This window comes from Vigna unguiculata, chromosome 10 (genome assembly GCF_037176805.1).
Source record: "Vigna unguiculata cultivar grain cowpea cultivar isolate G323 ecotype 2 chromosome 10, ASM3717680v1, whole genome shotgun sequence".
Classification (NCBI taxonomy): domain Eukaryota; kingdom Viridiplantae; phylum Streptophyta; class Magnoliopsida; order Fabales; family Fabaceae; genus Vigna; species Vigna unguiculata.
The window spans coordinates 24,912,085-24,929,980 of record NC_140801.1 but is presented as its reverse complement, the minus strand read 5'-3'; the positions used below and the strand labels follow the sequence as shown (position 1 = coordinate 24,929,980).

Below are 17,896 nucleotides of genomic sequence, written 5' to 3'. Positions count from 1 at the left end.
TTAAATTAAGGAAAAATTGCATGAACCTTTGTATGATTGGGTATGAGAGATCATGTTAGGATGAGATATGATGTGATATGTGTATCATATATGTTTGGTTGGTGCTCTGTGGTATGCAAGGAATGCAAAATTTATTAAGATTGAATGGAATAACTTGATTGCTATTAAAAAGATGTCAAAATGCGTAGAAGGAATTGTAATTGGGGAAGTTAGGGTTCATATCATGTAGGAAAAATTAGGGCAGAACCTAGAAACGCATGCGTCGCCTAACGGCATGTGAACTGTCGTCAGGCGATACCTCAGTTCAGCTTGGATATTTTGAGTTTTGCTTGTGATGCGCGTTATTGGGTGTTATGTTGGATGATTTAGTATGTATGATTTGTATTAGTTGGGCAATGGGGTGGGAAGAAACCTATGTGTTGGTATCGCGCAGCGGAATGACTAAACAATGGTCAAAAAATCAAGAGGGGGGGTGAATTGGATTTTTAAAATTCTTGACAGGTTTTAAAATTTTTCTCAAAATTTAATTAATTAACTTAAAGTAATAGTTACTTTAAATGCAAGTGCAGATAAATAAGGAGTTTAAGGGAAGAAGATGCACACTGATATTTATACTGGTTCGGATCAAAAGACCCTACGTCCAGTTGTTAATCTCTTAAACAAGGAGATTAACTCAATCACTATAATAATCAAAATTACAACAGATTATATGAAAGAAAAGATTAGAAAACACCTCTTTTGAACAACCACAAGAGATGAACAAAACTCCCCCTGAATCTCACAGAGGATGACCAGCTTTCCTAGCAACAGCACAACACTCAATCTTCTAAGAACTCACTTAGAAAAAGTTATCGCTCACTCACACTAGGTTTTTCAAGCTTTCTTTAAGAATCTCACAGAGCAACACTTTGCAGTCACAGCCAAAGAACTCTGAATCTTAAAAAGGTAATTTTGAAGTTGAACTGCGGTTCCTTAAATAGAGTTTTCGAAAATTAGGTTAAGAATTGAGCCGTTATGTTCCAACTGCCAAGGATAATCGATTATCACTAAGGATAATCGATTATTCCAGTAGGTTTTCGAAATTTAAGTTAAAAAGTGAATCTTTATGTTCCAACTGCCAAGGATAATCGATTATCACTAAGGATAATTGATTATTCCAGTAGGTTTCCTGAAAAGCAAATTTTGAACAGGATAATCGATTATTTCAGGAGATAATCGATTATTCCAGTAGGTTTTCGAAAAATACAAGTTCTGCACAGATAATCGATTATCAATAGTGATAATCGATTATCACTGTAGTTTTTCTAAAAATAAGAAACCTTCTAGAAAGACGAATGCCATGCTGCTGATTCTATGTTTAATTAAACTATTCTACAATACACTTATTTTATTTTACAAGATAACATTTGCATAATTGAACACTTTGTCTTCATTAGTGCTTGATCATCATTCAAAATCACTTGACTTCCTTCTTTTTGCCAACAATCTCCCCCTTTTTGATGATGATCAAAAATATGTTTAAGGACTTGTTGCTACCTGCAATTTAGAGACTTGCAAAGAGAATGGTTAAAATAAAATAATGTGTCTATATCATTTAAACTTATTCTCCCCCTTTTTTTGATCATATGAGAAAAGGGTAGAGCTCCCCAAAATGAAATAATGCTTGAAATAATGAAATAATACTTAATCATTTATTGATTCAGAAATGAAAAGAGACTACAAGTAGTGGTAAAACATTTTTTTAGAAATTCTCCCCCTAAAATTTTGTACTCATGTCATCATCATGAGTGAATTCCTCATCAAACCTATGTTCTAAGTTGGAAATTCTAGTATCAATCCCCCTAATGAGTCCGACAACTTCTTCATGACGAGAGTTAGACAGAAGAAATAATTCTTCTAGTCGTTTGTTCATGTTGGCTATGTTGTCTTCTATAGAGAAAGATGAGCCAGCACCACTTGAAGAGCCAACATTTTGTGTAGCAGGAGGTATGGGATCAGTAGGAGGAAGTTCTTCATCTTCAGCGTCATAGTTGGGCATATCATCTCGATGGACATAAGTATCACCAAGAGGAACAAGTTTTAGCTGTTTGAGAGAACTTTCAGCAATTTCATTTGCACGTAAGGTACTTTGACAAAGCTCCCCGGTGGTATCAACTCCTTTGTATTCGCAAATCCTTGAAATTAAGAGGGAATATGGGAGAGGATATTGTGGGTACCTCTTTTCTTTGAGCATAGTGTCTAGGATTAAACTAGACCATTTTATCGGAACACGATTTAGAATCGCATACATGATGAGAAGGTCAGCCTCTGAGCACTGAGCATGATTGGTTCCTCTAGGACACAAAATCCAGACAATTAAGTAATGGATGAGTCTTTCATCCATTTTTAGTCCTCCAGCCAATAATTGTCTCCCAACATCCTGTGCTGGGTTGCGTAAGAAAGATTGATAGGCCAAGATTCGATTGAAGCCATCAATCCCATGGAGAATTGATTCTGCAGCATCATTGATGGGAAATTTAGCCACATTTTCCCAAATATCATTGTCGATGATAATGTCCACTCCCTTCACCTTTGATAAAGCAACTTCATCTCTGATCTTGAGATTATAGTAGAACACTCGTACAAGATCAGGATAGTAGTTTCCATGCATTTCCACAAATGGTCTGATGCCTTGAAAATTAAAGAGAGCAGGAAACTCAAAACCTGCAGCTGTGAATTTTCGAAGAGTAATGTACTTGGGAGAGATGAGTGCTTTGTTTTTCCAAATCTGAACGAATTCATCTCTTCGATCTTCATCAGAGATCCAACCTTCAATGGATGCTGATCTGATGGAAGGTTGAGTTGGACGTGGAGCAGTTCGTCTACGTGTTGGGATCTTTCTGCGAGATGATTCTGCCATGGTGCTGATTGCAAGAGCAAAGGATGACACGTTTAGGGTTTTGTTTGAAAAGAAAAAGGGGGTAAATGATGAGAGGAGTTCGTTTCTGCGTGAATAGTTGAAATTTGGACTCAGAATTTATAAAGAGTAGGCTCCCAACGGCTAAAATGCAAAAATCAAAGCAAATCTAGCCGTTACAACGGCTATTTTTTCAAAAATTTTTACATAACGTCGTGCAATAATCGATTATCCTTAGTGATAATCGATTATTATTTCATAATATGAATTCCAGAAATGATTTGTATGAGTAGATAATCGATTATTGTAAGTAATAATCGATTATTCCAGAACGATTTTGATTATTTTGATCAGGGTCATGATAATCGATTATTCTGCTTGATAATTGATTATTCCAGGAATTTAGAACTTATTTTGGGAGAAGATAATCGATTATCATGACTGATAATCGATTATTGAGCGTTGATTTACGAAAATATGAAAAATGAAGATTATTGCTCTTTCAAAAGACTTCTAATATTCCTAAATCTCTCCTAAGCTCATAAAATCTGTCTTTGGCTAAAGGCTTTGTGAAGATGTTTGCCAATTGATGCTTGGTGTCTACATAGTCTATCACACAATTTCCTTTACTTATGTGATCCCTTAAGAAGTGGTGTCTAATTTCTATGTGTTTTGTCCTAGAATGCATTATGGGATTCTTAGTTAAGTTTATGGCACTAGTATTGTCGCATTTTAGAGGTATATGATTTAGATAGATACTGTAATCCTCTAATTGTTGCTTCATCCATAGGTTTTGAGCACAACAATTGCCAGCAGCAATGTATTCAGCCTCTGTAGTTGACAAAGCCACACAGGCTTGTTTTTTGGAGTGCCAAGAAACTAATGAGCTTCCTAAGAGATGACAAGTACCACTGGTACTTTTTCTATCTATTTTACAGCCACCATAATCAGCATCAGAGTACCCTATTAAACTAAGTGATGCCCCAGAAGGATACCAAAGTCCAAAAGATATAGTTCCTTTAAGATATTTTAAGATTCTTTTTACTGCTATAAGATGTGATTCCTTAGGATTAGCTTGATATCTAGCACAAACGCATACGGATTGCATAATATCAGGTCTACTTGCAGTAAGATATAAAAGAGATCCTATCATACCTCTAAACATGGTTTGATTTACTTCAATACCTCATTCATCTTTATCCAAATAGCAGGAAGTTGCCATAGGAGTACTTGCTGCTTTAGCACTATCCATTTCAAATTTTTTAAGTATTTCCTTACAATATTTAGATTGAGATATGAATGTCCCTTCATCCATTTGTTTAATTTGCAAACCAAGGAAGAAGTTTAATTCTCCCATCATTGACATTTCAAACTCACCCTGCATTATGCTTGCAAAACCTTCACATAAAGATTTATCAGTTGATCCAAAAATTATATCGTCAACATACACTTGAACCAATAAAATGTGTTTATCTACTCTTTTAATAAACAAAGTTGAGTCTATTTTACCTCTTTCAAAATCATTTTCGAGCAAAAATGTGCTTAAGCGTTCATACCAAGATCTAGGTGCTTGTTTTAAACCGTAAAGTGCCTTTTTCAATTTATAAATATGATTTGGAAATTTGTAATCCTCAAAACCAGGTGGTTGTTCAACGTACACATCTTCTTTGATAAAACCATTTAGGAAAGCACTTTTGACATCCATTTGATATAATTTAAATTTCATAACAGAGGCATAAGCAAGAAGTAAGCGTATAGCTTCTAACCTTGCAATAGGGGCGTATGTTTCATCATAGTCTATACCTTCTTCTTGTCGATATCCCTTTGCCACAAGCCTAGCTTTGTTCTTAGTAATATTTCCATCTTCATCCATCTTATTTCTGAAAACCCATCTTGTTCCAATCACTTGAAGTGATTCATCTCTTGGAATCAACTCCCATACTTTATTTCTTTCAAATTGATTGAGCTCTTCTTGCATTGCAATGCACCATTGATCATCTTGAAGAGCTTCTTGAACATTCTTTGGTTCAATCTGCGAGACAAAAGCAACATTCATACAAAAATTGTTCATATTTCTAGTGATTACCCCTTTTGAAATATCACCAATGATGTTGTCTAGAGATAGTCCTCTTGGTGACTTCCAGCATTTTTCAAGATCTTCAGATTGATAAGGTGGATTCTCATTTAAATACATCTCATCAAGGGCCTCCTGAATATATTCTTCATCACCTGTAATTTGCTTATTTGACACAAGAGGGTTCACCTCAAGGTCTACAACTTCATCAAAGACAACATGCATGGATTCTTCAACATTCAAAGTTCTTCGATTAAAGACTCTATATGCTTTACTAGTAAGATAATATCCTAGAAATATTGCCTCATCAGCTTTAGAATCAAATTTTCCTAAATTTTCTTTTCCATTATTTAAAACAAAACACGTGCATCCAAAAATTTTAAGATGAGCAATATTTGGCTTTCTACCTTTAAATAATTCATAAGGAGTAATCTTTAAAATAGGCCTAATAAGCATTCTATTTAAAACATAACATGCAGTACTCACAGCATCAGCCCAAAAGTATTTAGGAACATTATATTCATTTAGCATTGTTCTAGCTAGTTCCTCTAAGGATCTATTTTTCCTCTCTACAACTCCATTCTGTTGAGGTGTCCTAGGTGCAGAGAAATTATGCAAAATTCCATTTTTATCACAAAATTTTTCAAATGACTCATTTTGAAATTCCCCACCATGATCACTTCTTATAATCTTAATTTTCAAATCTTTTTCATTTTGAACTAATTTTGCAAATTTTTTAAATGCTTTAAAGGCTTCACTTTTTAAGGTAAGAAAGAAGGTCCAAGTAAACCTAGAGTAGTCATCCACAATAACAAGAGCATAATAATTTCCTCCATAACTCTTAATCCTAGAGGGACCAAATAAATCCATATGCAACAACTCTAAAGGCTTTGAAGTAGATAAAATATTTTTGAATGAAAAGATGATTTTACTTGTTTTCCTTTTTGACAAGCAGCACATATTTTATCTTTTTCAAATTTTATTTTTGGTAAACTGATCACTAATTCCTTAGACATCAACTTATTCAATTGTTTCATGTGAATATGAGCAGCCCTTTTATGCCACAACCAAGGATTTTCTTCTTTTGCAACTAGACATGTTATATCACTAGATGATGCACAATCAAGATCAATTAAATAGATATTGTTATGTCTCATACCTTTCAAAGCAATTTCATTAGAATCCTTTTGGTGGATAGTGCAGTAATCACTTTCAAAGATAACTTTGAGACCTCTGTCGCATAGTTGACTAATTATGAGAAGATTGTGCTTCAGTCCTTCTACAAGTAGCACATCCTTGATCTCCAAGGTATCTCCTCCACCAACATCTCCAATTCCAATTATTTTCCCTTTGTTGTTATCTTCATATGTAACAAATCCTTGATCCTTTCTCTTGAGATTCTTGATCTTCCTTTTATCACCCGTCATGTGTCTTGAGCATCCACTGTCAAGGTACCACAATGATTTTCTAGCTTTGGAAGTTAACTACAAAATAGGAAAAAATAATTTCTTTAGGTCCCCATTAACTTTATTGGGTCCTTGGGGTTAGAGAGATATAAGAATTATCTAGCAATAGGAATCCAAGTATACTTCCCATTTGGAACATCATAGTGTTTAATATTGCATTTATTTGATGTATGCCCCTTTTTCATGCAATAAAAACAAGTAGCTAAACAAGTATTTCTATAGTGAGCAGTTCCTTTTTCCACCCACACTCTGCGAGTCCTTTTATTTTTAGGAACATATTTATTTCTACTTAGATTCTTCTTCTCAAAAGCATGTTTTTCAAAAGATTTATTTTCTAAAGCATCTTTAAGTTGTTTTTCTAAAATAATTAACTCAAACATATAGCTTTTGCAAGATTCACATTCAACTGCCTCAATTTCTCTATTTTCTAAACTTAAGATTTTATTTTTCAAAACATTTTCTTCTTCTAGAGATTTTTCAAGATTGTCTTGTAATTCTTTAAAATCCTTTTTTAATTTTTTGTGAGCAATATCTAATTTACTGGATTTAGCAAGCAATTCTTGAAAAGCATCATAAAGAGAATCATAATCATTTTCATTGTCAGAGGAGCTTACCTCACTGTCAGAGTGATCACTATTGGCCATTAAGCAAAAGTTTGCCTCTTCCTCATCGGATCCTTCAGAGTTGGATGAACTTGAGGCATTATCTTCCCACGCTATGTATGCCTTTTTCTTATAATATTTCTTGCTTTTCTTTTCATCACTCCTTTTTGAATTTGGGCAGTCTGCTTTTACATGACCAGTTTCTCCACATCCATAGCATTTAAAGTTTGAGGAGCTTCCTTGATTCTCCTTCTTATTACTCTTGAATTGATTTCTTCCTTTGGACTTCATGAACTTTGTGAACTTCTTTATCATTAGACTGAGATTCTCATCATCATCAGAATCTTCTTCCTCTTTTTGCTTTTTGCCTTTGACAACCTCGGTTTTGAATGCAATATTTTTATTTCTTCCTTGATCTTCTTCATCATTCAGTCTTCCCAGCTCAAGCTCGTGCTCTCTCAGTTTTCCAAACAGAGCAGCCATGGTCATTGTTGCAAGATTCTGTGACTCCGTGATAGCCGTCACCTTTGGCTGCCAAGCTCTATTCAAAGATTTAAGAATTTTTATGTTAAGTTCATCAATATCAAATGTTTTACCTAACCCATTGAGATGGTTGACAATGTGTGTGAACCGCTTCTGCACATCGTAGATGGTTTCTCCCTGCTGCATTCGAAACATCTCATATTCTTGTATCAAGGAGTTCTTTCTAGCTCGTTTAACATCGTCAGTTCCTTCATGAGTCACTCGAAGGATTTCCCATATCTCGCGTGCACTGGTGCAAACAGAAATTCTGTAGAACTCATCAAGAGTTAGAGCAGATGATATAATGTTTCTGGCTTTAACGTCACATTGAGCTCGCCTGTTTTCATCAGCAGTCCATTGAGCAAAAGGCTTTGGTTCCTGCACTTCATTTACAACGTTAACAGGCACAAATGGTCCATTCAAAACAGCATCCCAAATACCCCTTTCAACTGATTCTAAAAATATTTGCATTCTGACTTTCCAAAAAGGATAGTTTTCACCCGTGAAAAGTGGAGGTCTATTGATAGACGCACCTTCAGCAAAAGTTTGATTTGACCCTACCATTTTCGAAAAATTTGAATAACTATCAAAGCAAGCTCTGATACCAATTGTTGGTATCGCGCAGCGGAATGACTAAACAATGGTCAAAAAATCAAGAGGGAGGGTGAATTGGATTTTTAAAATTCTTGACAGGTTTTAAAATTTTTCTAAAAATTTAATTAATTAACTTAAAGTAATAGTTACTTTAAATGCAAGTGCAGATAAATAAGGAGTTTAAGGGAAGAAGATGCACACTGATATTTATACTGGTTCGGATCAAAAGACCCTATGTCCAGTTGTTAATCTCTTAAACAAGGAGATTAACTCAATCACTATAATAATCAAAATTACAACAGATTATATGAAAGAAAAGATTAGAAAACACCTCTCTTGAACAACCACAAGAGATGAACAAAACTCCCCCTGAATCTCACAGAGGATGACCAGCTTTCCTAGCAACAGCACAGCACTCAATCTTCTAAGAACTCACTTAGAAAAAGTTATCGCTCACTCACACTAGGTTTTTCAAGCTTTCTTTAAGAATCTCATAGAGCAACACTTTGCAGTCACAGCCAAAGAACTCTAAATCTTAAAAAGGTAATTTTGAAGTTGAACTGCAGTTCCTTAAATAGAGTTTTCGAAAATTAGGTTAAGAATTGAGCCGTTATGTTCCAACTGCCAAGGATAATCGATTATCACTAAGGATAATCGATTATTCCAGTAGGTTTCCTGAAAAGCAAATTTTGAACAGGATAATCGATTATTTCAGGAGATAATCGATTATTCCAGTAGGTTTTCGAAAAATACAAGTTCTGCACAGATAATCAATTATCAATAGTGATAATCGATTATCACTGTAGTTTTTCTAAAAATAAGAAACCTTCTAGAAAGACGAATGCCATGCTGCTGATTCTAAGTTTAATTAAACTATTCTACAATACACTTATTTTATTTTACAAGATAACATTTGCATAATTGAACACTTTGTCTTCATTAGTGCTTGATCATCATTCAAAATCACTTGACTTCATTAGTTCAGCTTGGATATTTTGAGTTTTGCTTGTGATGCGTGTTATTGGGTGTTATGTTGGATGATTTAGTATGTATGATTTGTATTAGTTGGGCAATGGGGTGGGAAGAAACCTATGCATGTGAGATGAAATGAAGTATTTATGATTGGTGATAGTTGGGGTATATGCATTAAGCAAAGCCGAGTTTCATGCTGATTATGATTTGTTTAATGACTATTTGAAAAATACATTTATGTGAGATACTTACTCTTGAATTAAGTGTTTGGGTATGTTTAAATTGGTAACATGTTAAGTGCATAAAATATTGTATCATAGTTAATTAGGGGTGTGAGCGAAATTATGAAACCACGAATATAGTGTAGTGTAACTCAGTATAGGGTTATGACTGAATAAGTATAAGTGTGCTATGTTTTCTGTTGTAAATACGTAATGGGGCCTACTTGAGTTGAAATGGGACTGTTTTATATTCCAATTGAGGTGTTGTATTTTCCAACTGTTTGAGTAAGGATATGCCATGAATTGTGATGTGTGTGAGAGAGAAAATTAGTTGTATGATTATGCATGGATGAATAAATTCAATTTTAAGGAAGATGATCTAGAGTGTATTCTTCATTGGTCATTGGTAGGTGTAATGGTGGTTTTGTGTTAAGGTGTATGTGCAATATTGATAGTGTTGTGTTAATGGTGGTTTCTACACAGCTTTGAATGAGTGTCATGATGTGATGCTTTGGCTGGGGGCCCAATTACGAGTGTAACTTGTATTGGGGTAACACGTGGCCACTCTAGGTTGTAACCTGGTGGTTTAGGAAGTCCAGTGGAGTGTGCGAGATCGTGGCTCGTACAGTGAGGTTTCAGATGATTGCCTCTTCAGTGCATTTGATAGAGTTTGGTAGTCTGGAACAACTACGAACTTCGGTTTGTTTTGGGGAACTTCACTTGGTGTCACAGAATATGGTCGTGGCAATTTATTCCCGCGTGTGGACTATTAAGTGGTGGCCTTTAGTCGGAGGGGCAAGTAGACACTCGTGTAGCAAAGGTCGATCAGTGTACTCACCAATGGGTGTAGAATCACGAGGCGTCTAACGTAAGGGTGGAAAGGCGAGAACCGAGTGATGTGAAATGGTAACTTGAATTGTATATTTGCGATGTTTGAATTATGCCATGTTGTATTCACCCTATCTGTGTGTGTGTGGCAATGATCATGTAACTTGTTACATGGGAGCAGATGGTGATGCAGGTGAGCATGAGGACGCATAGTGTCGGAGTGGGGATCAACGATGGGAGTTTTTATAGTAGTTTTCTTCACGGAAGTTTATGGACTATTTTGTAATGATTTTGTAAACCGTTTAAATTTGTAATAATTGAACGATGTGGATTTTTATTATTTTTGGCGCGTTGAACTAAATGTTTTAAATTTTCCCGCGTTTTTGGGAAAAAGAAATTATAAATAAATGAGGTTATTCATATATAATCTATATTTTTGTTTTAAATAAGTAATTTTCAGCTAGGACGTTACATGTTTTCTTAGTGAGTATAACATAATAACTAAATTCTTCTTATTCTTTTTATGAACGTGCGGTGAAATCCTAAAATCCATTCTTTTGGGATTAAGTTTTTGGTGTGAGTGCAACCAACTAATTCTATAATTCTTTTCTAAGTTAGATGGTAAAATTAAAGATTTAATTTTATTGTGATTGTTGCTTTGATTAAAAATAAATCATGAACGAAATTTTGATTGTGGTTATTTTAGAACATACGACATGCTATCTTTGTTTTTTTTTTTTTGTTATTTACTTTTGTGTTAACAAAAGAGTGTTGGATGCAAGAGGGTTAAAGTTGAGTTTTTCATTATAATAATAGTGTTACCTATATTACCTATAAACTAAATTTAGTGTGTGGTGATATCATACAAGTATGAAAAATATTTTTTTATAGATGAAGTTGGATGTAGTGATGTTTGAATATTACTTTGTGGAGATAAACATTTATAAATCTTGATACTAAATGTATGGGAGGGAAGTAAATAATTATATAATGATATGATATCAATTTTTTTTATGCGTGTTAGGTTTTAATTGGGTTAATATATATATATATATATATATATATATATATATATATATATATATATATATATATATATATATATATATATATATATATATATAATCATATCAATTGCTAGTTTTTTTAGATAATTTTGATGGTTAAGCCTTCGTAGGATTGTTTTTTTTTTACAAGGCGTTGAAATTTTAATTGGTGCATAGATAAAATGGTTGCTACAACGTGGGGTTTATAATAAAGCATGAAAATGGTCATATTTTATATTTCTTGAAATTGAAAGATTTGTATTAAATAGTAAATATGTTTTATATATACGTATCCTATATATGTGTTAAGCATGATAAATGAAAAATTATTTGAATGATGATTTTTTATATAATAAGATATATATTGGTGTATAGGTTCTTTTATTGTTAAAAAAATTGTTGTTTAAATTTAATTCTTTTATTGTACTATTTAAGTTTATTTTTGTTGGCTGTTTCAAAACTAGAATGTTGAGGCTGTTAAAATGTAACTTGTTGTTTCAATTTAGTTTCGTTGTTGCTGTTTTTTTTTTCTATATGTTGCTGCTATTTTTTTTGCTGCTGCTGCTCTTTTTTATGCTATTGAGTTTTTTTTTTTTTTCTATATGCTGATGCTGATATTTTTTTGCTGCTGCTATTTTTTTTATGTTTTTGTTGTGGTTTTCTATTATGCTGTTGTGTTTTTCTTTTTTCGTGCTACTATTGACTATTTGTTGTCGCTAGTGTTTTTCTTTTGCTGCTGTGGTTGCTATTTATATTTGCAATGTCGTTGTCTGTATTATTTGGTGTAGAATTTGTGGCATGTTTTAATGGGTAAAATAGTAAGTTGATAGTGAATGGCATCAATAGTGAATAAAGACATGATCTCAACTATTAAACCATTGTTTATATAAATGTGTGAATTGTGATTAAGTTATATGACTATGACTAGATAGGTATATTTGCCATTATGATTTGTGTGTTAGGTGCTTGGGGTTCTGTAGAACCTGGCCAAAATGCCAAAAACTAGTAGCATTGGTAGTACTGGTATGGCGCTTGGCAACGCGAGGCGAGCCGCTAGGCGATAGGAACCCAAAATAGTGGCAACGGCCACTGGAATCACGCGATGCCTAGCGGTGGGATGGTCTTGCCAGTCGGAAATGGTCAGGCAGAGGACTCTGAAGGTGCGTGGCGCTTGGTGGTGTGAGGTGACCGCCAAGCGGCTTGGGGCGCGAGTGCGCCCAGTGGCGCAGAGTGAAGCGCTAGGCGATTCTGGGTGCAGAGGTGGATTACGCAAGAGATCTACATAACTTTGGATGAAGGTCTTGAGACGATGATTTGCTAGAGGCCCAGTTACGAGTGTAGCTTGTATTGGGGTAACACGTGACCATTCGAGGTTGTAGCCTGGTGGTTTTGAAAGTCCAGTGAAGTGTGCGAGATCGTGGCTCATACGAATAGATTTCGAAAGATTGCCCTCTCAGTATTAACCGACGAGTTTGGTAGTCTTGGGACAATTACGGATTGCGGTTTGTGTTTGGGAACTCCACTCCATAATTATAGGTGGTGGCCAATAGTCGGAGGGGCAAGTAGACACTCGTGACAGCAAGTATCGATCAATGTAATCATCAAAAAGGGGAGGAATCAAGAGGCGTCCAGGGGAAGATGTGAATGTCTGAGTCTGAGGTTTGGGTGTATCAATAGTTTTAGGGGTTGTAAATTGTTATTGTATTATATATTGTAATGTGTTTTCATTTTATTTTAAGCTCACCCTATTTGTGTGTGTATGGCGATGATCATGTAACTTGTTACATGGGACCAAATGTTGTTATAGGTGAGCACGTTGATACTTAAAGTCGGAGAGGGACCGCATGGGGGATTTTCATGGACTTACCTTATGTTTTTTTGTAATAAGAGACTAGTTACTAGTCTATGGAAGTTTGTAAACGTTATAATGATTTATGGAGTGTTGAAAATTTTATATTTATTATAAAGTTTAAAATTTCCTGCGCTTTTTGGAAAAGTATATTTAATAAATGCGATTTGGTATTATTTTTTTTATCTTATTTTATTCTAAATAAGTAATATCTACCTAGGATCTTACATTCACCATAATAGAAAAGGTGGAGGGCCAAGGGCCGCAACAAGTCCCTAGGAATGTAGGACAAGCCCAAGCACATCCAAGGGAGAGAGGCAAGTTAGATACACTAGCTATGTGCCCCTTAAAGCACCAAGACCGCGAATTTGTGAAGAAACACTACAAGCAGACCTCATCCCACCCCCCAGAAAGTTTTAGAGCCCACCAGATGCAGACATGAACAAATATTATTGATACAATCACAACAACAGGCACACATAAGGCGAATGCACAACCCTCAAAGACAAAGTAGAAGAGTTGATCCGGGCTGGGCATCTTAACCGCTTCGTGAGTAGAAAAAATGAAGGGTCGACAAAATAAGAAAGGATCGCATATCGGAGGGATGACGATATGAGAGAGGAGAAGCAACTAGTTCACTAGACCGACAAAAGAGAAGAACAAAGAATGGAAATGCCCCAACAACAAGACGAAGGGAGGCGAGATCGACGTGACGAACAACCCCCCGCCCACCTCAAAGGGGTTAGCAACACCAACACCATATTAGGAGGTTTTGTTAGGGGTGGCTCATTATCTTCAACAAGGAAGAAGCACCTCCGCAGTGTGCAGTCAGTGCATGCAATGGAGAACTTATAACCTTCATGGATTTAGATTTCTAGGGGGTAGACCCCGACCAGGATTATCCCATGGATATCACGGCAGAAATGGAGAACTTTGCCGTAATAAAGATCCTTGTCGACCAGGGAAGCTATGTAGACATATTATACTGGAAGATATACAAGAAGCTCCAGTTCCCAAAAGATGCCATGATCCCTTACGATGTGCCCATGTACGGTTTCTCAGGAGAAAGAGTAGCACTAGGAGATACATAGATTTACATACAAGATTTGATGAGAAAAATCTAATAAAAACAATCCCAATTTGCTACATGGTTATCGACGTTCACACATCATATAACATGTTGCTTGGAGTAGTGGTGTCCACCCCACAATTCGCCATTAAATTTCCCTCTACATTTGGAGATATAATAACAATACACGGAGATCAGAAGACCGTCAGGGAATGCTACATTGCAAGTCTGAAACTGCCTACCCCTCTATTAATAACCAAAAACGTCGAAAGAGATTGGGCAGACAATGTTATGATCAAAGGGGAAGACCTTGACCCTAGAGTAAACAAAGACACGCTGTAACATCCCGACCGGATATTACGAATTTAATAAAATAAAATAGAAAATATTACGCCAGCATCATTTATTAAAATCTCATTTAATAGTAATACCTCGTTTCCCAAAACACGGGAAATGTAAAAGTTCATTAAATTACTAGTAAATCTAGAAATACAAAACTATGAGTTTAATCAAATAGGCCATGAGCCTTTACATCATATTTCAAAATAGAATAACAAAAACGTGAACATAAATATTCCCCTAATCATCCCCTCTCCACAGCTAAGCCTCACCAGCTCCACCTGCATCATCACCTGCTCACGTGTACCGCGTACACGATCATCCCCAAACACAAGCAGATAGGTTGAGCTAACAGTTGAAACACACAAAAATATACCAAACATACATATACTTGTATAAACGATACAAATAATATACAATAACACAAACTCTTTCTTTATACTACATGTCCACAACCATATAAAATATCAATTCATTTCCCACAGAACCTTACTCCATTTCCATCACATGGCCACATGGCACCGATGCACCTAGTGGAAGACTCGTTACCTTCCCTCTATATGGCCACCACCATGTATATTAAGTACATCAAGGAACCTCGTTCCATTTCTTTCACATGGCCACAACCATGTTAGTAGTGTTCTACCTCTTCTAGTAAGTATCTCAGGGTGCCTTGCTGCCACACCTATCGGCCACAACCGATAGAGCACGTGCGGAAATCATGCTACGGATCACACACCGTAGCGCCAGATGGAGTTCCCAAATACGAACATAGTCCGTAACGTCCCAGGACTACCAAACTCGTCAGCAACCACTGAGGAGGGCAATCCATTGGACCCATCCGTACTGGCCACAACCAGCACACTCATACCGGCACACTCACCAACCCGAGCCACAACTCAAAGTTCCTCGTGTTCATCCGCTATCCCGAGCCACAACTCGAGGGAAGTCATTTCGGGCCACAACCTATAGAATGCCACGTGCTTAACCCCTATCCCGAGCCACAACTCAAGGATACGTTCTGGGCCACAACCCACGGAACACCAACAAGCCCACCAAGAAGATATTTTAAAAGCCATGTAGAACACCTCTCACAAGTTTCATCTCGACTTATAAACACAGCAGGTACATCTTCCTTAACCATACCTCTTCGCCCTTGCTTGCTTAGATTAGAACCTTTGTTTAACCATTACAACCCACCTCTCATAGCTAAACCCCCAAATTGTGCAAGCATCCACAACCACTACAGCCTACGTATTCTCGCTTAAGCGAGCTCATGCTCGCTTGGGCGAGACTCTCGTTCGCCCAGAATAAAAGTGCCTCATCTAGGCGATGAGTCCCTCAACACCACAAACCTTCCCTCGCGATCTCGCTTAGGCGAGAGGGTCTCGCTTGGGCGAGACGTACTCCCGCTCAAAACAACCATCAACCTCGCCTGCGCGAGTTGTTCAAGCAAACCGCACAAATGCACACGATTTCTCGCTTAGGCGAGTCTCACTCGCCTAAGCGAGATTAGCCCTCGCCCAAACTCCAAAACTCTCTGCCCAAGCGATGGCCACGAGCAAACAAAGGATACGCATCCCTACATATCTCACCTAGGCGAGCCTGACTCGCCTGAGCGAGAATTGCAGGTTTTGACACTAATTCACGCACGCACATTCTGCACCAGTAATCCAACACACTCCCAAAATATGCCCATCCAATTTGATCACATTGCAACACCAAAACAGCATACTTTAGACACAATGAAACCCATAACCCCGAAATTTCACAACAACAGCACCCTCAAATACAAAGTACCCATCATGTTCACGCAATTCGGTAGAAATCCCAATCAAATAGTGCCAATTCACCCAAACCCCCATTTCATCACATGATTAACCCGAAAATCCAAGGCATAAAATCATCAAACTCATACAATCAAAATAGATTACAATATTATGGGTTCAGCTCCCCTAACCTGAAATTTTCCTTTGCTTAGTTAATGGCAGAACGTTGGAAATCTCTCCTTGGTCACTAGGCAGCCCAACACCCTCCCTTCACTATTCTCTCAAATACCAAAACCCCTCCCAAATTTTCGCACCCTTGCAGAACCCTCAGAAAATAGCTTCTCCAAACCCCTATTCTCAAATTAGGTTTTAATGGTAAGTTTTATTGTTATTTGAGGTCTTGAGTATTAGTTTTCAACCTTCCTAGCTGCCCCATTCTGCTAGGATTCTCTTCCCCTTTTTATATTCCCGCCATACCAATTTTTCGTAAAAAGAGAACTAAAGGTGTGCCATCAAGATTTGAACCCATGACCTTCCCAACGCCAAGTCAAAGCTAAACCACCAAGCCAACTTATATTTCTTGCTAACACACACAATTCAAGCATTATCTCATACACAAATTTGGCCCAACATATTATTAAAACATTAATAACAAACTACACATAATTGGCATACATAAGACTCGAACCCAAGTCCTCTCACACAATTAAAGTACTCTCAACCACTTGAGCTAGCACTTTTCCACGTTTTAATGTCATAAATGCACAACTCACCCGCATTTATTAATTAATTAATTATTTAATTAATTAATTTATGCGGATCTTACGCACGCGCCTTGAACTAGTTGGGGAAAAAGGCCTTCACCTTATCCTAGGATGAAAAGAGTTTGAAGATAGGATCAGTAAGACCCGCGAAATTTAATTAATTAAATAAATAATTAATTAATAAATGCGGGTAGTGGGAGCCTTTATGATGTGGAAAAGTACTAGCTCATATGGTTGAGAGTACTTGATTGTGTGAGAGGACTTGGGTTTGAGTCCTATGTATGCCATTTACGTGTTATTTAATTTATTTTTATTTGAATAATATGCTTGATCATGATGGGCGATATTATAATCCTAGAATTATAGGAATTATCACAAAACATGAATTGGTTGAGTGGTTGTGCATTGATTTGACATTGGCATGGTTATGGGTTCGAACCTTGGTAGATCCAAATTAAACTTTCTTTATGCCAAAATTCTCTTTGACATGAATGTGAAAGAGTAGAGAAACCCTAGCTGACAAGGGAGGTTTTTCTGAGTCTGCCATTGTAGAGCACTATGAGGAGAGAAAAATTGGGGAATCCATTTTATCAAGGAAGAAGCCAAGAATCTTCAAGTTAGGGGAGTTGGAACCATTCTTTTTAATTCATATCGCTCAATTGTATGAAATGTATGTTAACTGGATGCATATATTTTGTTCATTTTGAAATTATCGTGTTTCTGGAAAATTCCCAAAAACTGCCTGGTGGGCTATTCATAGCCGCCAGACGACTCATGCAAAGTTGAGTGTTTTCTGGGTTCCTGAAAAGGAACCGCCTCGCGGCATGACCCTGGCCGCCAGGTGACACATGCCTGCAACCCAATTTCTAGGTTTTTGAATGAAGT

The 17,896-nt window shown here is 36.5% G+C and overlaps 2 protein-coding genes across 2 annotated transcripts; both read right to left on the bottom strand.

Moving 5' to 3' along the window:
• Positions 1–4,279: 4,279 nt before the first annotated feature.
• LOC146882347 (uncharacterized) lies at positions 4,280–6,397 on the bottom strand. The gene is made up of 3 exons (XM_085667358.1): positions 6,130–6,397; positions 4,983–5,260; positions 4,280–4,294 (listed from the first exon to the last, which is right to left on the bottom strand). Exons 1-3 carry the CDS (start codon positions 6,395–6,397, stop codon positions 4,280–4,282), a joined length of 561 nt encoding a protein of 186 aa, XP_085523484.1.
• A 134-nt stretch (positions 6,398–6,531) lies between these two features.
• On the bottom strand, positions 6,532–8,174 carry LOC146882346 (uncharacterized). The gene has a single exon (XM_085667357.1). It carries the CDS (start codon positions 8,122–8,124, stop codon positions 6,532–6,534), a length of 1,593 nt encoding a protein of 530 aa, XP_085523483.1. The 5' UTR covers positions 8,125–8,174.
• Between the last annotated feature and the right edge of the window lie 9,722 nt (positions 8,175–17,896).